Source organism: Micropterus salmoides, unplaced genomic scaffold (assembly GCF_014851395.1).
Source record: "Micropterus salmoides isolate LMB-PRFRI ecotype aquatic unplaced genomic scaffold, ASM1485139v1 Ms_hic_scaffold_7, whole genome shotgun sequence".
Classification (NCBI taxonomy): domain Eukaryota; kingdom Metazoa; phylum Chordata; class Actinopteri; order Centrarchiformes; family Centrarchidae; genus Micropterus; species Micropterus salmoides.
The window spans coordinates 14,570,965-14,593,729 of record NW_024044459.1 but is presented as its reverse complement, the minus strand read 5'-3'; the positions used below and the strand labels follow the sequence as shown (position 1 = coordinate 14,593,729).

The window sequence follows — 22,765 nt, the reverse complement described above, 5'->3', positions numbered from 1 at the left end:
TTCTGAAACTCAGACAGCCCATCTGACACCAACAACCATGCCACATTCAAATCCCTGTTCTTCCCCATTCTACTGCTTGGTTTGAACTTCAGTAAGTTGTCTTGACCCCATCTACATGCCTTAATGCATTGAGTTGCAGCCACGGAATTGGCTGATTAGCTATTTGTGTTAACAGGTGTACCTAATAAAGTGGCCACTGAGTGTATATACGTGTTGGCTACAGTGGTATGTGACTTTGGTGTGAAGAGTGGCTTTTAAAGAAGAAAGAGTCACTAGGAAAGATTTTGACATTGTGTTATGTGGATTTTCGAGAGTAACAGGAAAATAATGTTGCTGTGGAATTTATTAAATGTCACTTTTTCAGTGCTGTGAGCCCCACAAACAAAATGTCATTCACCTTCACCTGTACTGGGGTGGGGAAAAAGGCTTAGAGATACATATTCAAAACTTTCTGTATGGATAGATACAGTACCACTAACAGTGAGTGACAAAATGCGTGTTTTGTAATTTGGGTGAATGAGCCCTTTAAACTCATGACATATAGCCCATGTGTTTCTTTATTTTTTATTTTGATATAACTTACCTAGACAGCATCAATGACTATATGAAAATGGTTTACAAATGACTAAAGATGTCAGTGTGACATAACCGCCTTCCTCTTAAATTGGACTCAGATCTTGCTCTTCCTTTAAGTCTTACTCCTAAATGGGACTTCTGTCTTCAGTCTGATTTTGGTCTTGATTTGATTTTTTTTTTTAAATAATATGACATATTGTATGCTAATGACGCAACTGGAAATTTTTGCAAGAGAAAAAGGAAAAATAAGAAAAACACAAAATGACTAAATGAATACACATCATGTTCACGTTTTTTTTTGTCTTCTGAAATACAGGAAAACTTTGCCTCCAAAACTATTGAAAAAGTACAATCTTAGAAAAGAACATAACTCTTTGGTTGTGGTGCTTATAGCTCATATACATAATGTTTTATTATACAACTACTGGTGACATAAATTGAAATTGACATTGTTTAAGCGTGAAATACAGTATGTTGCCAGATTCAAAGCGCATTGAAAGACCACAGAAACAATCTGGATGTGATAAATCTGTTGCAAATAGGTGGCTGCTGAGCTATTAACCTTAAAATCTGCTTGTATTGTCCAGGTTTTGCACTGAATTGTTTAGCCTCAGACTGAACTTATAACTAAACTAAAGAAAGACACTGAACCTGCTAACATCACATCATTTTGACCTGTGATGAAGTGAACATTTCAAATCAGCAACGTGATTTCCACCTTAATATGTAACCTGTGACGAGGGGTCACTGCTTGGTTGTCAAGGGTCACAAGCCAAACACATTAGGAACCGCTGCTGTATGCTATTTAGTGGATGCTGCCACCCCAAGTGTCTCATAGCATCATGAGTACAGAACACAAGAAAAACAAGACAGTCAGATGACCATGCTGAATATGTTCAACCTTTAAGCATTTCATAACAATTTCTCCTTGTATCTTTCAGAGCAGTTCCAGTTTGTCTCTCAGAGACACAGAGGCTACCCCTTTAGTGCCACCTTGTACGTTAACGGCATCATGGTGGCCAGAATCAGTTCCTGCTGTGAGTACCGCTATGCTCCTGGGTTCCAGCAGGGCAGAAAGAGCTGCTTCAGGTTGGCTTGGCTGGCTGGTGGGATACCCTGTCACAGGTCAGATCTCATCCTCTGGGGAGCGGACAGCATAGCATTGGCAGTGATGAGAAATTAATACCGATCAAAACACATCAGTTTAACCCATTGCTCTGCAAATATTATGTATTGTGAGTCGACGGTGGAGGAAAAATGATGCATATTGCAAGACATGAGGGAATGATAGTGGTGGTGGTACAGGGGAGGAAATATGAGTCATGAGGAAAGCATATTTTTCATCTTTTTCAGATGTACAAATGTCCGAAGCAAATACAGCTCATGCCAGCAGCTGAATGATGACACAAAGGAGAACTTAATTCTCCCTCTAGAGCAGAGCCCTGGCAACGGTACAAAGTCTGGGAATGAGTGTCTCAATTTTCCATTACTTCCTAAAGCTTATTCATCAACATTTTTTTGACATTAGGCCCAGTCCTTGATTTCAATGGGCTACTTTAAAGACAAAATGTACCACAAAGCATTTGTTTTAAATTCAATTTTCTCTCTAATGTCTCCAATGCAGGCACCACTGAGTCATGTCCATCATCCCCTCTGTTTATCCCAGCTAAACCAGAGAAGAAGTCAGTGAGGAGGACAAGAAAACACATCAAGCAAGGCGGCGGAGGATCTACAGACAGCGAAGACCCGACTGTAGCTGGGATTAAAAAGACCTCCAAGAAGAAACGACGCAAGGGTCAAACCAATCAGAAAGAGAGCAAAGGCAAAGCTGCTGGAAATAAGAGGGAAGAGGGACGAAACAGCAAGGGCACGGAGGTCTCGCGGAGGCCAACAGTGTCAGAAAAATGTGGAGACCAAGCATCGTCTGCAAGGCAAGAGCAGAAACAGCAGAAAGCAACCAGCGATGTCACAGCACAGCTGACAGAGCAGACGCCATCGAATAAGACAAGCAAAGTTTTCGGTGAGCACTGTTTGACTCATTTTAGCTGGTTTCATTTCTGTAAAACACTATGGAAAATAGAGGAGAATTCTTTCTCCTCTATTTTCTGTCCTCTTCCATGAAGGATGACCTTCAATCCATCTGCATGTGGTATTTGTATTTAATATTCTTTGTGGGGGGAAAAATGGGAAAAGAACACAAGTGTGCGTTTCTTTTTAAAGATTCATTGCAGGATGAGGAAGCACTGACTAAGCAAAATGGAGAGAAACAGAAGTACTTGGGATCAAATGGGAAAAACAGAGATGGGGAAAGACTGAAGGACTTCTATGAAGAATGTGTGGAAATGAGCGCTGCCCTGGAGCAGGGCCCAAACAAACACAAGTGGTTCAAGGCAAACCGTGAGTAAAGAAACCGCAGCACAGTAGGAACAAACTGGAATCCCCCTGGAGTGCTGTAACTGATTTACATAATACACTTAAGCAGAAAAGGTTGAATATGCAATAAAATGAAGCGTTGAAAGATGTACGCTTGAAAGAAAGATGGATGGATGGATGAGGTTATGCAGACATTGTTCACATATATACGCATGCATAAATCTCACTGCAGCAGATCTGTTTTCTCTATTGAACACGAATGCTCAAACTGAATTTTTTCAGTAGTTGCATTCTCACGTCAACAGTGGGTATCACTATCGCTGTGTGCACTTGGCTTTAAGAGAGACAGTTTTATTGCGCCTGAGTTGTTTTTTTTTCTCTTTGTATGCCAAGTCCTGGAGAGGTGCCGGCTCCAGAAGACGCTGTCATTGTGCCCCAAAGCTCCAGGCTCAGATGTGGAGCTCAGTGCAGAAAGTGACACCATCCTGCAGCCTGATGAAGAGCCAGAGGAAGAAGGGGACAAGGCCAGCCAGAGTGCTGGCAAAGAAGAGCCTGTTAAAGAACAAGACCTGCAGGCGCAGGTGTGTGTACAACAGAAATTACTGTGGTGAATCTGTGTTTTTGCCAGAGATGCTCTTGGCATAAATCTCTGGCAAAAGTAGTGGAAATAATCACATCCCTGCGTTATCCAGCAGTGTGCATTCATTTGTTTTAGAACTGGTAATTTAATTGCCAAATAATATAATGGTGTTAATATAAAAATTGTTTGTCTTTTAAAGGTATATATTTCCCATTAATATAGTTATTTAGTTTTCAGCCTTAACATTAAGGTATGCAATTCCAATACATACTGAATCCAATGGCCTACATTCAATACAGGCTTTGTCAAATTCAGCAAATATCTCCTCACAGTCTGCTTGCTGTCCGTTCTGTGTGCGCTAAAAATATATCGGTGTTTGTACGCAGCCCTGGCTTTGTAAATAGGAAACAAACAAAATGACTTAGACCAAGCCACACAACACAGTTCCAGCCATTTTCCACAATACAAACAAATGCAACAGAAAATATGTTGTAAAAAAATTTGATGCAAATATCATCCGTTCCCATATTAGGATTTATATAAGATGATGCAGTCTAAAAGCGATGAATATGTATTTCAGTATCAGTGTGTTTATTGATTTTACAAACACACAATGTTAGATATAAAACTCAAAAACATAAAAACTACTAGTACAACAGGAAAAGGGCATTATGTCATTGATATGTAACATTTATTTGACCGATAAAAAGTTGATAACTTTACAAGCGGTTGTAACAAATGGTCACTGAGGTTTATCTGGGACAGGCAGGCGTTTGGCTCGGTGGTAGCCATCATGATGAAAGAGCTTCCAACAGTGCCTGAAAAATTCCTCAAGGTCTAGCAAAGTGGCACAGCGGATGTGGCTGCCAGCCAGACCATATGTCTTCCTGAACCCTCAACCCGTCTCGGTGTTTAGAAAACCTCCAGCACCTGTCCGACTCACACCTCATTGCTGACCAACATCACATTTTGGAGCTATGCTGCTCTCACACACAAACAGTAAATACTTAATGTTCGCAATACTCTCAATATTCTCAGGGCTGTGATGCCAAATTCTGGCATCACAGCCTGTTGAGTAAAAAAAAATTATCTATCTGTGCTACAAAATGGGATTCCTGCATTTTATTAAACCTTGCTGTCTGCCGATTGAGGTGAACTAGAAGTTATATGAGGTATTTATATTTGTGTAATTTCTTGGTACAGTCTTGCATCCTCATGTGGAAGACCATTTCTGACCAGCATTAGGGTAAAATATATAGTAAAAATATATATTATACAGAAAAAAAGGAATAAATATATTGTTGTAAAATGTGTCTAACTCGAGACCTCGACCTTTGGCCTTATGAAATCTTTCCAGTGGGTAAACTTGCAAATACATTCCCATCCTTTTTTTTGCAGTGACAACTTCTTGGAGATATGTCTCCAAGCACCAAGCCAAACCAAATCCAAAAATAAAAGCACAAATACTTCTATGACTTTCTCTTCTTTTGTAACTGTAGCTCGATGCCATGATGACGGTGCTGAACACATCCGATGCGGTGGAGCAGCTGGTTCTGAGGAACACGGACCTGACAGACGACCTTCTGCTGAGCTTGGCGGGGGCCCTGAGGAGCAGCCCGTCCGAGGTCACCCTGCTCAACCTCAACCTCAACCTCATTGGCCCATATGGCGCTCACATCCTGCTGGACATTCTGAGAGTGAAGCCTCAGGTCAAAGGCTTACAGTAAGTCCCAGGGCCCACCGGGCCATGTTACAACACATTCTGCGAATGAATAACAATCGTATTTGAAAAACACACTGCATTACAAGCAGATCCGGCGCCACCAGCCTTTCAAGAGTGTTTTAATGTGACTTTAGAAAAGAACATAATAAAACTGAAGAGACAGTAAAAAGACACAGCTAATCCAAGGACAGCCTCGCAGTATAAAATCTTAGCCTTTCATTGTTGAATTATAAAATCCATCTCTTTTATGTGAACAAGAAATGCCTCCAATGCCATACATTTCTGAGCTATTCTCTCCCCCCACTAAATACAATGAATGTGCAAGGACTTGTCAGTGTGACATTGGCTCAGAGACATATTGACAGATGTAGATAGCTTATATAGAGATACAGCATAGCTGGGGAGTATGTTTCTTTGCTTTCTGCTGGAGAGTTGCATGAGAATATTAATGCCACTCTTGCCTCTTATCTGTCTATCTATTAAAGATAAGGACACAAACGTTTCCCTGTAAGAGTATTTACTAAACGATGATGAAAATGCACGTATAGATTTCAACCACAGACTGTATAGATGGATGACATGACAAGTCAAAACATATCGATCACCCCTTGGTGGCTGGCTGCAAATTCTTAGACCTTTCACTGAATAAAGATACCAAATATGTCCGACTCACTAACAGGGAAATACGCATAAAAATCATCAATGGTCAACAAGCAGCTGCAAAACATTTATGTGACATTTTCATTCAGCTTGAAAAAAAGCATTCTGTAGTTTCTCACTTACATATGTTGCATAAGGGAAAGCTTACTATCAAGTGCATACCCTTTAAAGTGAGCAGGTCATGGAGGAATTGAAATAAATCTCCATGGTTACCACTTTTTTCTATCTCTACAGCTTGTTTGGAAATAAACTGCGTGACCACGGAGTGCTGACCCTGTTGAACGGAATAGCTGAGCTGCAGGAGCAAACAGCGAGAGCTGCTGCTGCCATCCAACAGGCAATGCTTTTCCCATCCGAGCAGAATATGCTTCTGCAGCTCCCCACTGGGTGGAGCTCTTTCAGGGTTTTTGTGCTTTTAGAACTGGACATTGGTGGAAATGGCTTGAGCAGCGACGGAGTAAAGCTGTTAGCATCATATATGAGGCACAGCTCGCATCTTCAGTATTTAGGGCTTGCACAGACCAGCGGTGCCGATTTGGCAGCGTGGAAGGAACTTTTCGGTAGCCTCAAGGGAAACATCTCACTGACCCAGATCATCCTAGACGAGAACAACCTGGGTGACCCAGGGATCAGGCTGCTAGCCGACATGTTGAAAGAGAACGTGAGTTTGCAGCAGGTGGATCTGGACAGGAATGGCATCAGTGACGTGGGAGGAAACGACATCATCGGGGCCTTGCTTTGCAGGACGCAGTTCCCACTGAGGCATCTGAGCCTTCAGGAGAACAACATCAGTGAAGTACTAATGAGTAGGATACAGGATGAGGTAAAATATAAATGAATCCTGCATAAGCGGAAAAATACACTTGCTAACCATGAGTTCCCATGTAACATAATAAACAAAACGCTGCCTTGAGATTCTTTGTGAACATTTTGAGGTCAGAGGGGAAAGAAACCTGACTCATTTGACTTTACCTTTAAACACACACATACATAAAAAGATATCTTCCTTCCTGCAAGTGGGTGGCCCTGCTAACAAATGCTGTATCTGAGTTTAGCCCAGGCAGCAAGTGTAGGAGGTGTGTTTGCTTTAGGGCTGCACTGTGGTCTGGATGCATTTTCAAAGAGATCTCAATAAACTGAACCTTTCTTCTTTGCTGTGAGGCTATAGCTTCACCTTGAGGTTTTTCATTTCTTCTTCACGCCAGCGTTACCCCTCATGACTCCACACCTCCTACTTTGCTAAAACTGACTCCAGCACACTGATCCCTCTGTCATTTTATTGAATAATTTGCTGCCTCTTGACAAAAAAGAACCCACAGTGACTCATTCCACCCACAGCATTTACAGGTCACGGATGACTTACCCAGGACTACCACTCCCCCGCTCCCATTATATTTCAGTAGCCATCATCAGACCCCCTTTCTCCACTTCTACAAATCAAAAGAGAGTTATGGACAGCTAAGCCATGCCACGTCAACTACCCTCATTTTGTTATTGTCCCTCCATGCGCTAGACAGAGCTTCTATTCAGAATCTGATCATGGGGAGAGAAAAACTACCGCAAATTTATCTAAATTTTGAAGCAGTCATCTCATTGTTCTATCAACACAGACATTCTGAGAATAACTGTACCTGTGATCAAAGCTTGTCAAAGTGGTAATTATCTCCTCCTCTCAGGGCTGCCGGGAGTGATTCTGCTGAAACCAGTCCCTCCATATTTCATCTGCAGTCTTTGCGAATTCCTTTCTGTGGGACACTGATAAAGACGCTCTCCGAAGCCCTGGGAGGATGACAGATAAATGAGACTGGCGCACCTGAAGATTACATCTGCAGAAGTCATCCTGCTCTGCCGTATCAGACTGAATAAGCTTCTATTTGTGGCGTTATGGTGTCATACGACCATGAACAGCAAAGACGAGATGTCTAGTTTAGGGTGTCTTATTTTGTAAGGTCAATTCTAAATTTTGCAGATGAGACAGGCAAGAATATTTTATCGGCAGTAAAACGAGTCCAACTTTCTTTTCTTTTCGACTGTTGATCTTCTAAGATCTCAAAAGACATATTTGTAGATTGAACACAAACCTATGTGGTACACCAGTATGCCTGCCTATGCATAAGCTGGCAAACAAGAGCCGCACTGTAATTCACAGACTTCTCTGATAAGACCTTCATGCTTCTCTGTTACAAGTAAAACTCAGATCAGTGACCCCATTGTCCGTCTGCTAATGCTATCTGTACCTGACCTGAAACAAATCCTACACTGTTACAAGTTTTTTTTCCCCAACTACTCTTCCAAAAACAAGGCCTTCAATCAAGAAGCTCAATCTGTTAGGAATTTACAGGTTTGCTCGAGAAACAGTTTCCCCTTTCCGGCCTTTACTGTATCATATCTCTTGATGCTTTCGCTGTACAGTCATATTACGCCTCACTAGTGCTGTGGTATGTACTACAGCCCAGAAATAATACGGTTAAACAAATCATTCAACTGGCGACCTGTCCAGGGTGTACCCCACCTTTCCCCCGATGTCAGCTGGGATTGGCTCCAGCCCCCCGCGACCCTGTACGCAGGATAAGTGGTTGACGATGGATGGATGGAACAAATCATTCATCAATGTTTTGCTGAAAAGAACAGTTCTATGTGACTAATATGTGAACTGTTCCTTGTCTGATTCTTTCTAAAACACGAGTTACTCTTTTTTTCACAGCTGAAAAGCAGCACAGATCCATCTGATATACTGCAATGGAGGGGCTGAGTTTAAGACAACCGATGCTGTGCTGTGGGGAAAATGGAGAGTGGAAAGTCTTGGGAATTGAGTTTCTTGATTGTGACTTAGGGCAAAAACAAAACAAATGAAGTGAACAATGGTTACTCGTCCTCATGGGAAGTTCAGTGAATCAGACTTCCTTTAAGGTTCCTGGGCAGGGTGATGCAATTTATTTCCACTTTCAGCATATGAAGGGTCAGTGTCTCTTTGGAGGGCCATTACTCAAGTTCATTTTTAGCCCTGGCGTGGCTCAAGGGACAGCGATGTCAACCTGTTGGTCGGTTTGTTCACCATTTTTGTCCAGAGTCAGACATATCTCAACAACTATTGGATAGATTATCATGAAATTTTGTACAGATGGGCATGGTCTTCAGAGGAGGAAGCTTAAGGATTTTGGTGACTGTCCTACCTTTTCCTCTAACGCCACTGTTAGTTTTACAGTTGTGGTTTTGAGTGAAATGTCAAACAACTATTGGATGGATTGAAATTTGGTACAGACATTCATTTTCGCCTCAGAATGAATTGTAATCAAATTGGTGATTTCTTGACTTTTCATCTAGCGCCATCATCAGGTCAAAATCTGTCCAATACTTTGGCTTATGATTAAATACCTAATCTAAAAAAACTAATCAGAATCTGATGCAGCCAAGTCATAAGACATAAACCTATATGAATAAATATGCAATAAGCAAGATGTACAAGTTATAAATAATAACAGAGACTATATGCAATGTGGCAGTTAATGTAATTACATTCATATCAGCCTCAGCTGTAATGGTGTTTCGTGCTAATTAGCAAATATTAGTATGCTCACACACTAAACCAAGATGGTGAACATGGTAAACATTATTCCTGCTAAACATCTACATAGCACTGTCATTGTGAGCATGTTAGCATGCTGAGGTTAGCATTTAGCTCAAAGCACTGTGTGATATTATTTAGATATGGAGATAATGGCGCACTTTTTCAGTCGGAGAGGTATGGGGGGAAGGATCTTCCGCAGCAATTCGACCATCCAGCAAGCACTTCTGAAGAAGCATTTTGGAAGCTTCAGTCTTGTTAAATCTGCAAAAGTGCATAAAATGTATAATACATTCTACCTCTGGTATCCCGGACAAAACAGCCTTTTTTAAGACAGTGAATACAAGGTTGTATTTTAATGCATTTCTAAAAAGAGAACACACACTGAAGCTTCTGCATCCTTTCCACCACCACCAAAATTAACACCAAAGCATGCTGGGAATGACTGTATCCTGTATCTGAGTCATGAGGGGTGTATGTTTCTGTACAGTCAGTGGGCCTGTTTTCAGCCTGCATTTACAAACCCAGGTGGTAGATTTGTGTTTTACGGAAGCCTGGGGGCGGTGGACCTGTGTCGGAACAGCAAACCCTCTGCTGGGTCCATTTTAGTCCGCTCTCTACTGAAGCACTCGCTAATTTGTTTTGTCTAGTCTGTCCAAATCAGATGTTGCTTGTGATGCTTATCCAAATGGAGGCTGTTTGTTGTTAATTCAAAAATATTTTTCCACATGGAGATTTGCTGAAAGCCCTGCAACATGGCCTAGCTTTACGGCTGGCTAAATACAATCACTATATCAGTTTATGTGGATGGTAAGCAAATCAGGTAAGATACAGTACTCACAGAAGACTACACTGTGCTCTTGATTAATCGCTGTATTAAGATCTTTGTCTTCCTCTTCTTAACTGTTGCAGTAAACAGAGAGAGGGGAGCAGGAAGTTGATTTTGGCTCATACTTAGTGCACACAGTGTAGCAGAGGATGGATGAGGAAAGGCCTGGCTGAGGATAAGAGTGAATATTTCTAGATTTGCAAGATGTAGCACTGTCGTGAGATCTCTTAGTGTGGCCTCTCCATAACAAATCCCCTTTTATTATCCAGAATAGGAGAGACATTTATAGATCGGGTACCTCTGTTATGATGATGCATGCAAAGCTACAGTTACAGTAGTATATTATTCTCATATTGGTGGGACAGCATACAGCATTTAAGCCACAAGTCCCCAAAGCCTAGGGCAAGATAAATGTGAGAATTAAAAACACATTTTTCTATTCAAAATTCAATTAACATTATTATTTTCTTGTAAAATGCTAGACAGTTTTGTCCCTCCAGGCTTCCAAAAATGATTAAAATCAAATAAAAACTATAGCTTGTCAAAAAACATTAATGAGTGAAGGGCATTGTCAGTGAGGAAAGTACATTATAATAACAGTGGGTTACGTGACTAGCAGTATGTAAGTCTAATGCAACAGTTCTATAAACAACTGTATGTTCAGTTTACCCTGCATTGCACTACATTCTGTGACAAGGCATTGTGATGATGGTGAATGAAAAGTTTTAGAGTCCGCGCTTTGAACAATAGCTCCTGCTGCTGTTTGACATTTGGCAGAAAGAGCTGCTTTTCAATATGGATTATTCATCAGCGGCTTGATCTTCCACTCAAATGTCACCACAACAATGCCTCTGACTTGGCAGCAGCGTCTGTCTTTCTGCAGCTCGGCGGGGTGAGGAATTGGCAATAATTATCGCGTCTAATGTGGCCTTCAGAAAGATTCAGACTTTTTGTTCAAGCACTTTCGCTATTCAAATTATTATTATCACCATTTTATTGAGAAGCAAGGAAAGATGAGACTCTTGGCTTACCACATCACTGCAATATTGTGCTCTTTGCTCTGACATGATGTATTATATATAAGTTGTAAACAGGCCTAATGTGGGAAATCTGTGAACTGCTGCAGCATAACACAGTGCCTCAGATGACTGATGGATGTAACAGTCCTGTGACCACAAAGAAAATATCCAATGTGTTTACTTAACACGCAGCTTGACCTAAAAACATGTTGGTAATCAACGACCTGATATTCATGAAAAACCTTAATGACCCTGATATTTCATCACTCATTATTTGTATGAAGACCCTCACAATACCTTGGTTTGAGCTGTACAGCTTCTTTGAAAGCTTTTCATTTGCACAGAAAAGCTGCCAAACTATCTGTTTGTGCTGTAACGGCAGAATCTGACCTGCTAGCAGATAATGTAAATTAGATGTTTTTGTTTGTTCCTTCAAGTCTTTAAACTGGCATTAATTGATTATTAGACACTTGGGGGAGCACAATATGCTGTACATCACATGTAAATCACCATATAAGGTTGGTATAGTGAATGTGTTAGCAAAATGTTGCTGTGTTTCATCTCCACCAACTATATCTGGCTCTTAAGAAGTCCAACTATGTTAATAACTGGTAACTTTGTGCGTTGTTTTGTGCCAAGCTTGGGTGTTAAAGGAGTTTATGAGCGGTCTTTTCACTAAAATCAGTTGCCTGCTGCAGTGACAATCAAGGTCAGACAGGTGAGACTGAACCAAAACTGTAAATCTGTGGGCCAAAAGACACTAAAAAGCAGGTGATAGTTCTCTGTTTGTGTCATTGCTAACAGCCACCACAACAGATGAACATTTGATCATTTGATAATGTGAAAATATTGATTAGACCGCTTTGAACAAGAAATCTGTTGCAAAGTTCCAGTATGTATTTTAAGACTGGTCTCAGTCTGATCTGGGATATTTATCAAGCTTCTCAAAGTGCAATTTTAGTCTTAAGTGCTGACAATTCATGAAATTTATTCCTACTTTTAAACTTAAGAATAAAAGCAAGTTATCAAATTTCTTAATGCTAAGAATCACTCTTACTCTCCCAGTTATTTAAGATAGCTCGAGAGGTCTCTCAAGAGGTTAGGAGTTGCCAGTAGGGCTTGTGATGGCACTGTGGAGACAGAGACATGCGGAGAGGAGAGGAAGAATTCTGACAACGTGCAGTTAATAAGACGGGTCGGACAGCACAAGCATAATCCTTGTCAGCGAGTTGGTGAGGGACGTCATCTCACCACTGACTTTACACAGTAATGCGTTTTCAGTTAAACTGAAGGTGGAGATGACGCCACAGGACAAACGCAGCAACGCTGATGATTGTGGCCGTCACAACCATCAATAAGCCAAATAGTCAAGGAAACAATTATAGCACTTAGGCTACAGCTCCACACACTGTCACGCGTTTCATCGACTTCCTAACAACACCCCAGTAATCCAACAGAAGCAAACACAGTTTATTCAAATAGCCGGCTTCACAGGAGTAGTAGGTGCAATTGATGGCCCCATATAAAGATAACCTTTTTTATATTTCTTAATGTGTAGGCCTATATCATAATGTATTCTCTTGAAAATTCTTTATTGTTAAACGTATGTTGAATATAAACTCCTCTTAGGAATTTCACCATTCAATGTGAATTTATCTGAAAATCTCTTCAGTGATTGGTCCTTGGCTATATCGTCATCCAAAATCCTGTTTGCTGCACAGCAAAGTGTCGCGAATCAGCACTAAGACTGACACTTAAGATTTAGTCCTACACTTCACTCAAATTAGGACTATGATGCTTGATAGCTACCTTGTAAGCTCAGCTTTGAGCCAAGAATTTTTTTACTCTTAAGTCAGTTCTTAGCCGTGTTCTGATGAGTAATTCTGAGAAGCTTGATAAATACGGGCCCAGATCATGTTTTTTGTTTATAACTAAGCAGGAACCTCTGGGTGTGAAAAGTAAAGCCTGTGTGGCATGTGCCTTAGACCTGCAATCTTTCTAATAGTCATCACAGGGCAAAGAAAAGTCAGATTGTATAGAAGTCTATGACAAAATGCTCCTAATTCTCACTTCATTTATTACCTGGTAAGTCTTCTTCAATACAGCATGACGTTCATTTAGTAAATTATGGACCCATTTAGAGTAAAACAGACAATAAAGTAGGGTATGCTTTAGGACATTCAAGTAACAATTTGTCTTTATTGCATTTATTTTAGGGTCTAAGTCCCAGAGTTGACGCATTCAAATTGTTTGTTTTGTCCAAAGCAACAGATAATTCATTCAATGTCATTTCACTATATATATTATTTATAAAAATTGTTACCACCACTCTTTAATCGACAATTGTTTCAGCTCAAATTTATTTGTCCATCTGAGCCCATGGTTTGTCATTGAAATCAGTAACTGTTGTGTAACTGTTAAACCTATTTAAAAAATTCCCCTAATTAGAGGTTATACAGCTCCATCCTGAGGCAGCAACATATTAAAAACAGAGAGATGCTAATATATGATACTGATTTGGACTTACCTAACAAGAATGTATAAATATAATATATTATATATAATATATAAATAATATAAATATAACTTTTCTCAAAATTTCCTGTTGTAATGTATGGAATGGGTAAACATTGCACCAGGGCATGCACTTGGATCCAGCTGTGCCTGGACAGAGGTTGCTATATTCAGCTGGCCCCAATTCCCCAAGACATGGGAGTAAAACAAAAGACTCTGTGTTTATCAGACCAGAGTTTTGATCACTAGATCATGGCATGAAAGGATGCATGTTCTATTTTCTAAAAATAGAAAATAGAGAGGGATAACCTAAATAATCAAAATCCCCTCAGGTCTTTTGATGTTTTTCCTTATCTCAGAGATATCAGCCATAGTCAGTGGAATACATCAGCTTACACTGTGCGCAACCAAATGTTGCTCATATTATGTGACTGCTCTGTTAAATAAGGATGATTTACATGCATATGGTATAGGGACGCTAGTTACATTAACACTGTCTGTCTGCAGGAAAATCCTCCAATTTCCTGCAGACACTGAACTTCTAACATGCATCATAATGCTGGGTTATACAGGCCAGCTGACTTCTATTACCCACCACTGGTCTGGAGAAAAACAATCACAGAGCCTATCCACACCTGACAATGGTTATAGACAGGGCCTTGGATGGTAGTCATATGGTGACGAGTGGAAGAAAATCAACTCATAAAACACTAATAGAAAAACTTGCCTCCTGATCTCCTTAAAAAAAACAAATCTGTTTAATTGCTCTGTCCACCAAAGCTCATTCATGATTTCCATGAAACAGTTTTTTTCAGGCCTCAATCAAGAATGGAAAAAAGTCTTTGCTACGACTGGAATGAAAGTCTTGTTCAACTGCTGTTAGGTAGTAAACGGTAATATAAGTGCTCCTGCCCTCAGGTGCAGCGTCCCATAAGACCAACAGCATATACCACAAACCCATGTGTTCCAAGGAACCATATCTGGGAAGAGTTTACATAACAATTACAGAGGTTTGCACACCTTACGTTAGACAGGGAGGAAAGGACGCCGGCAGCTATTTATTGATCGCCTTTCAGTGAAGTCTGGTGATATTCATATTTTTCTTAGCAACAATTCCATGAAAAAAACAAAGTGTCTGTGAAGCCAAAGTCTGATAGTCTGACGTATTCCGCTGTGCCAAAGACCTCTATTATTGCCCATAACAATTAAACACACATCACAGGTACCAGTTAGCTCACCTGGTAGAGTACGCTCACCATGTAAAAGTCCTTTCCACAGAAGGCCGGGTTTGATTCCAGCCCACTGCCCTTTGCCCTTTCTCTCTCTTCCACATTTCCTTTCTCTGTCTTCAGCTGTTCCTGTCAAATAAAAGGCAAAAAAGCCCATATTAATAATAATTTTAAAAAGCATATGGTGTTTTATTACTTTGAGCACGGTAGTTCATTTAGAGTCAGTCCCATATATACTGTCCCAGTGGCATAAATACTTACTAGCGCACCAAATCCGCAGTTGAAAATAATATCCAGTGCCCTGAAATATCTTTGTTAAATGAATGGTTGGAGCTGAGTGCCATAAAAAACACTGAAAATTAACTGAAAATTAAAGAAGTAATTCAACATTTTGGGAAATGTTCTTATTTGCTCTCTTCTCAAGGGTGAGATGAAAAGATTGATACTGCAGGATATGTAGGATAACATAAAGCTGCAATCAGCAGCAGGTTGGGTTAACTTAGGCCCCATCCACACTACTGCGTTTTCAAATTAAAACGGAGACCTTTTGCTACGTTTGCACCTCCTGTCCAGACTACAACGATGAAAACAAAGACCTAAAACGGAGAAGTTTGGAAACGCTGCCGACCCCGTTTTGTGTTTCAAAACTCCGGAGGGCGTTTTAGTGACGACGGGCCAAAACTGAGGACTTTAGAAACGATGATGCAGCCGCTCACTCTCGGCTCTCTGATTGGGTCTTGCAAAGCAGAAACACAATGCTGCTGACCGGGTTTTTGACATCATATTTTTATTAAAATATTCTGTACCGTGCAAATAACATCTGCCTAAACTTGTACTGTGCATGTCGCCGTTTACTTTGCAACATCTCCCAGTCTGTTTTCTGCCGCCACACTACCGTGTTACATTCAGTAACAGTCCCAGCTCGTTATTGATCCAAGCAACAACAAAAAAAAAAAGGTCTGATACTTAGTCTGTATTTATTTATTCTTTCGCCAAAACTTCTGTTACTACAGAATAGACAATCTGCTTCATGTTTACACTGGCACGCGCATTCCCAGTGCACCTGAACGGGTCCTAGCTGTGCGTTTTCAGTCTTTTTAATGAAGACGGGGATCAACTCCAAAACGCAACGGAAACGCTGGTGTGGATGGAGATCATATTCGTTTTAATTCTCTGTTTGTAAACTAAAACGGAGTAGTGTGGATGGGGCCTTAGGGTAAAGACTGGAAGAAGGGGGCCCCAGAGCCAGCACACCAGCTCAAGACAGCGATGCGATACAACTCTCTGCTGTTATAGCTACTACCACAATAGTAAAAATATCTTTGCAAACTAGAATTCAAGCTGAATGTCTGTGGGCAAATAATTTGACATTCCCTGACAGACAAATAATGTCTAAAATAGCTGGAATAGTGTTGTGTGGCTTGTTCTGACAAATGTTCCGATTGTTTTTCAGTGCACACCGAGAACAGACAGCTAACTGTGAGTCTGTGAGAATTTGACAAAAAGACGTGTATTGGATTGGAATCACGTACCTCGCCTTTAAAGCCGTTTTAACTTTTGTACAGATTTAACAAATGTGTAATAAGTGAGCTTTAGAGGTGCTGGTAGGCAGATTTTGTGTCCTTTGGGACTGAGGCAAGCTGGCTTCTTCCCTGTTTCCAGTGTGTATGCTAAACTAAGACAACCAGATCCTGGCTTTAGCGTCATATTTAATGTACACATTTGAGAATGGTATAAATCTTCTCCATTAACTTTTGACAAGAAGGTGAATGAGCATATTTCCTAAAATGTCTAACTAGTCCTTCAAACTGTTCCTCTCCTTACTTAGCCCCCTGGCCTGCCTTCCAGAGCACTTGGCAGTCCCTGGGCCACAGTTTGAGAGGCGCTTCCATAGGCTGCTGCAATAATCATTACAAACCCCATGAAACTTTACACCCCAGATTGGAGATCTTCCTCTGGGCTCTTCACAAGGCAGTGAGGACATTGCCCTTCTTGTCTGTGAACTAAAACTTGTGGTAACAAAAGCTCACATCTGACGAAGCTCAGTCAGGTACATGGGAAGTGCTCTTTCAAGGTGGTGAGCTCCCTTCCTTCCTGGCCCTGAGAGGACGAACTGTGAGGGGGCTCTGTGTGAGGAGGAGGGATCCAGTTGCAGGCAGCTGAATCAGTGCTCTGTTGGGTCTCCCCTGGACACTGTCATAGCGTGTTTGCTGAAGGCGGGTCAATGAGGACTTTCTTTGGCAGAGGAATTTCACAGCACACGACAGCGCACAAACACACACACACACACACACACACACACACAAACAGGAACCAGTGCAGCCATGCAACCCAGATCTCTACTGCTACTCTGGTGAGAACGGAAGTGGAGGTGAAATGAAATGAATTGATGATTTGTTTTAGCCAAAATATGTCCATCATATTATACCGTAGTTTGGTGGAACCTGACGCAGACAGAGCAATTGTGAAGTACAAACAGTAGGAGTGTTTATATTGCAAATTTTCATCTGTCAAACAGCTTGTCCTGTAAAAGTTATACCACCCCTTTCACAAGAAATTCAATGGTGGGGTGATTACACAAAGGTTCTTTATTGTGATTGGGTATCACCTATACTTTTTACACAAGTAAGAAAAATGCTGTGGACACCAAGGTCATGTCCTGTGTTTTTGGTTCCAACAATTTGTGGGTTTCTACAATTTTAGGTTTTTGTGACCTGAAATGCAGTTTTAGGATGTAAACCGGACCCTGCAGGTTCCTTTCACTATCTACAACGTAACAACAACGTGGCAATGTGAACGCACAGAGACATCGTAGCAGACATTATTGTATATTTAAGGAACGCTGTGTCAACCACCGCCAGTTACAAGCTAACAAACAACATAAACAAATAAAAGATGCTAACTATACTTCTGATACATCTGCTAGTCACTGATTTTGGTGCACAACAGACTCCTGATCTGAGTCTGCGTCTGACTGAGGCTCAAACACGTAGTCTATGGCTGAATCTCTTCAATGTTTCTTCTACCGCTAACCATCCTGATGCCAGTGCTGTTTCACATCAACCTAATGCAAGCAGCAGTGGTGGGCGGGCATTCATAGATTCAGAATTCCTCAGTGAGGGAGAAAGAGTAAATGTATGAATCATAGCAGAGTTTTACATAGGCCTACTTACAGTATGTGTCTGGAGGGGAACTTGAAGCTACCACAATTAAGGGGATTGTTTAAAAAAATTGTTCATGCTATGCATTTATGTCAACTCTGAAATATCAATATCAGCCTCAAAAATACAATATAACTAAGCCACTCTATAATAAAAAAATTTCACAAAGACAATCATTACAGGTAATTGTATTGCATGTTTCATTTTGAAAGCCAAGATAAATAAACAAAAATGGGGTCTTCTTCCCAGCAGACATTTTGAACTGTCATAGTAATGCCTGGTGGAGGATTTCCAAATCTTAACTGAATTTAAAGAACATGGGATACCTCAGACATAAAGACAGAAGCAACCGATTTTAAATATTTTTATCTCAGAACAAGCACTTGACTCTGAATGTACCGTGAAAATCAAAACACAAAGCTAAAATTAATTATTTTTGTTCATGAATTCACTTATCTGTCATTAGGAAAAACTGTGGATATGTAACCGCGGGTAAATCATGATCTTTATTTTATTAATTTCATCAGTGCGTGTCTGACACTTCTGTCTGAGCAACGCACGTCAGCTATCTCCTCTCTGCCTGCCTGAACTTACACTTTCCCTGTCCTCACGACTATAACTTCCACTAACCACAAGAAAACAAAGTGTTACTTTGTGGCTATACCAACACTGTTGACACAATGTCGGCTACAGATAACCTGCAACCCCTGCTGGAACAAGAGAACTACACAACGATCAGTAGGCCTATTTAATGATTAATTAGGCTATAATCAAAACGGTGTTGTTTTATTTTATTTTGTATGTTACCATACTTTAAGATAGACCTACACTTAATTATATGTTGTGTGTGTAGCAGGAAGGAACTACAAATATCTTTATGCAGCCTTGTGCTGTATAAACAACCTTGTACCTTGTAATCTTAAGAATCCACACACCACACAATTGAGTCAAGGTGCAGGGCCAAGCATTTATACTAAATGATTTCAGATTGGCGGTTTGGGGTGGGGGTTTCTCGCAGAAACTCGCGTGATCAAGGTGACTTCAGACATAAACAAACATGGGAATAATAAAGTTAACAGTGGTGTCTGGTGAAAATTCCCAGGGGGGGCTGATGGGACTCACGGCCTCAGTATATATAAAATTCTTGCTGCAGCCCTGACAAGACTAAAAATGCAACTGCTTGTGGCTGACAGATGCACAACGCATTCACGGGTGTGTTCATTCATTTATTGCCGCACGCGATAACCAGCAACACACACGCACACTTAACACGTGCAACCCGAGAGGACCCTGCTTCCCCAGAAAGACACACCTTCGGCCGGAGGAGTCTTCTCTGCTACAAATTTGTTTCCCTCGATGTCAGCTGAGGGCGACAGAGGGAGGTGTTCCCCCTTGCCGGTTCTCAAGATTTTCCTCAGTCCACAATAAACTTTCATTTTGGGAAGTCGATACACACACACACGCACACACATACGCACACACACATACACGCTCACAACGGAGGTCGTCATCTTGTCCTGCAACGGTTCCCCGGGAAAGAAAGCTGGACTAGACTTGACGTTCATTGTACTTTACAAAACGCGCGAAAGAAAGAAGGACAAAACATAGGAAGCGCACAGGTGGAGCTCTCCAGGGCGTCTTTTTTTGTTATTTTTTTGGTGTAATCTTCTGGAAGGAGACTACAGGGATAAGAAGAGTCAAGACAATGACATAAAGAAGCATTTTCACCGCTGGTTAATTCCACCGTGTTTGATTCGTTGTTTTGCTATTTTGCTTCCTGGCACGTTGACTTCTCGCGCGACCCTCAAGGAACACCTGGAATGGAAAAACTGTATCTGCCTCGTCTGGACTGTAGTAAAAACTCCCAAGAAAGAATGAAGTAACCGCTATGGAGCTGGACAATGCCCCGTACTCCAAACTCAAAACCACTGGAGTCGGGGGGTGAGTCGACACATTCAAACAACATATCTATTTTCACTGTTTGTTTTTTTCATGTGCTTGTGAACATCACCTGCATCTAAAGCACGGCGTATTGTCCGTTTGACAGTGGTATTCGTGTTAAGTTGTAGCATTGTTATAAGTTGTAGCCTAATATTTTACTCAAGTAGTCTGTTGCAGAATTTGTTAATAGATCCTGAGAGATAGCACACATTTAAAGTCTGTGTTTACTTGAACAGGTGGTATACTTTAATAGGTTGGAGGGTAACTTTTTTTTGTGTCTGCGCCTCACTCAGTGGAAGCCAGTGTAGCCTGCTGTGCTGTTCTCAGAGTTGTGTCTTTGCAGCTTGTATCAGAAAGAGCCGCTGAATGATCTGGTACTGATTTGAGGGAGATGTATGAGAGGAGGAGACAGTCACCCCCCCCCCCCCCCCAATTTCTCTCCTCCCTGCTGTGCATCTCACTCAGCTGGTTGGCCTGCTGTCACAAATGGGAGGGAAAATAAAAGTCAAAATGTTGCATCATATAACCCTGCTGGACCTGAGAGACTTGGTCACAAACTGCACACCCCCTTCCTTTCTTGGTTTCTGCTAATGTCAGTGTGAGAGCAGTGCATGGGACATAAAGGAGGGAGGGAAACTTTTAAAAGCTTCAACCAGCAGTCAGTGTGTCAGTGGTTGACCAGTGGCTTTCTGCGGTTCTCTGGGAAAACCACAAATGTAAAAGGTTTCCTGTAACTGCCTTCATTATGGCATTTGTCACTGAGCCTGGTATACTTCAAGCACCACTTGCTCAACAGGCGTCCAGTTTCATGTACTGCATACAACCAAATAATTAGTTTCATGAGTGTAAAAACCCAGCATAATCCTGTTGATGATATGAGTTTGCACATATCAGAGATAATTTAACATCTCTACATGTGAGCAATCAACTCTCCTCTTAGCACTTGTCTTTGAGAAAAATCAATGGTCTGAAATGTGCTGTTTATGAGCTGACATGAGATCATAAATGTCACTGTTGTCATGTCAGTTGAAGGATTACATGGTCTTTTATGGGTTGAAATGCGGCACCTTTTAGACCCATGAAACCCTTTCAAAACCTGCAGTCAAAAAGTGCATAATAAAAGCTTTAATCAAGGCGGGTTGTCACAGTTCACATAAAATGCATCATTAATATGTGAACCATGTTACAATATTCGTCTGTATCTTTCGCTTGGAGTTGTAGGTTTTAAGGTGATGAAGTGAATTTTAGATTTATTAGAGGTGGTCTTGTGGGAGCACTCACCTAGCCCCACCGAGCAGTAGCTTATCTTGTCAGGCAGCAAGATAAGACCAAGCTTGTTGTAGTGAAACACATGTTAGTCGCTTTGAACAAACCAGAGCTGCTGCTCTTCTGCAGCAGATCGGATCACTGTGGTAGGTTGAGGTACAGGAGTGTATGGCAAATGAGCATTTAGAGTTTCATCTTTACGTGTTATAACTTAGATTTGTTCCTTGTTCTGGAACTTCTGATTCAATATTGTGACTTGTGAGTTGATGAGCTGAAATAATCAGTTGAAAGATAATCAGTCCCATCTACTGGTTACAGCTTCAAAATGCAAAGAGTATCTTGCTTGTCTTTGTTTTAAATCATTAAGAAGCTTTGAATGAATTAATGAATAAATTAAGGCATAAACAAATGTTGTTAGCTTCTGATAAGATTAAATGAGAAAACAAATTATGCATTTATTATTATTATTATTATTATTATTATTATCATTGCGTTAGAGTGTAAACAGTAAAAACAGACTTGTAAGATTAATGAAGTGTACAGAAAAATCTATACCTCAACTGTCTGCCATCATTATTTTCTAACCTTTTTGTCTTTATCTTTAGGAGAGTTCTGATTCTTTGGACTATAATCTGTTGCACCTGCTCTCTAAGGCTAGCACATGCACAAGGTAAGCAAGGGTGAATGTTTCTCTTTCTTTACATGGAAACACATTGTTGTGCAGGTTGTCACAAAAGTGTCTCACAAACAGTGTAGGAAAGAGGAAATCAAAATTGATTTTATGGAAAGTTACAGTTAAACTTTCAGGTATGCCCTGTCCACTAAATCTCAGCGAGACTGTGCAGAACCTTAACTAGGTAATATCATTGATAAATTAAGTTTGATAGAACACAAAATGAATAAAGGGAGTATAAAGAAACTTAAAGTAAGTACATTACCCCAGCATGGCCCCCTTGTTGCGCACATGTTTATCCAAGTTATCCAGGGATCGTCTATGACTGAGGTGATCAGCGTCTACATTTTCCATTCACAGCTTGTACCACTGTCAGCGTAGCTGTTTGATCTATCAAGGCCAAAACTCTGATTCAATATGTTTACTCTTCCCTGGGGTAGGACATTTATTTCAGAATCATTTTTTTTGTTATATTTGTTTGTTTGTAGAAATTCCTGACAGCAGTCAATAAATCAAATGCTCTGACACAAAAATGAAACAAAATCCAGGAGCTGTGGCTGACAGATGAGTTAGAAACTGCAGCTAAACCTCAGAATATGGCTTCCTAATTGTGGAATTGTTTTGTGCCTTTTAAGCCTGATCAATAAGCCTGCTGT

General features: G+C 40.8%; 1 protein-coding gene and 1 long non-coding RNA gene across 4 annotated transcripts in view; one reads left to right on the top strand and one right to left on the bottom strand.

Annotated features, from left to right (window-relative positions):
• Positions 1-550: 550 nt before the first annotated feature.
• LOC119891323 lies at positions 551-19,603 on the bottom strand. 2 transcript variants are annotated; one of them, XR_005442422.1, is made up of 4 exons: positions 19,542-19,603; positions 15,078-15,197; positions 7,544-7,691; positions 551-1,716 (listed from the first exon to the last, which is right to left on the bottom strand). It is a non-coding gene; the product is annotated as an uncharacterized LOC119891323 (long non-coding RNA). The 2 variants fall into 2 exon arrangements; XR_005442423.1 differs by lacking the exon at positions 7,544-7,691.
• A 155-nt stretch (positions 19,604-19,758) lies between these two features.
• col27a1b (collagen, type XXVII, alpha 1b) overlaps positions 19,759-22,765 on the top strand; it is a 78,551-nt gene continuing 75,544 nt past the window's right edge. For both annotated transcript variants that reach the window (XM_038702851.1, XM_038702850.1), the window contains exons 1-2: positions 19,759-20,170; positions 22,042-22,106. In XM_038702851.1, coding sequence (XP_038558779.1) covers positions 20,118-20,170; positions 22,042-22,106 — 118 coding nt within the window. In that variant the 5' untranslated portion in view covers positions 19,759-20,117. The remainder of the gene's footprint in view (positions 20,171-22,041; positions 22,107-22,765) is intronic.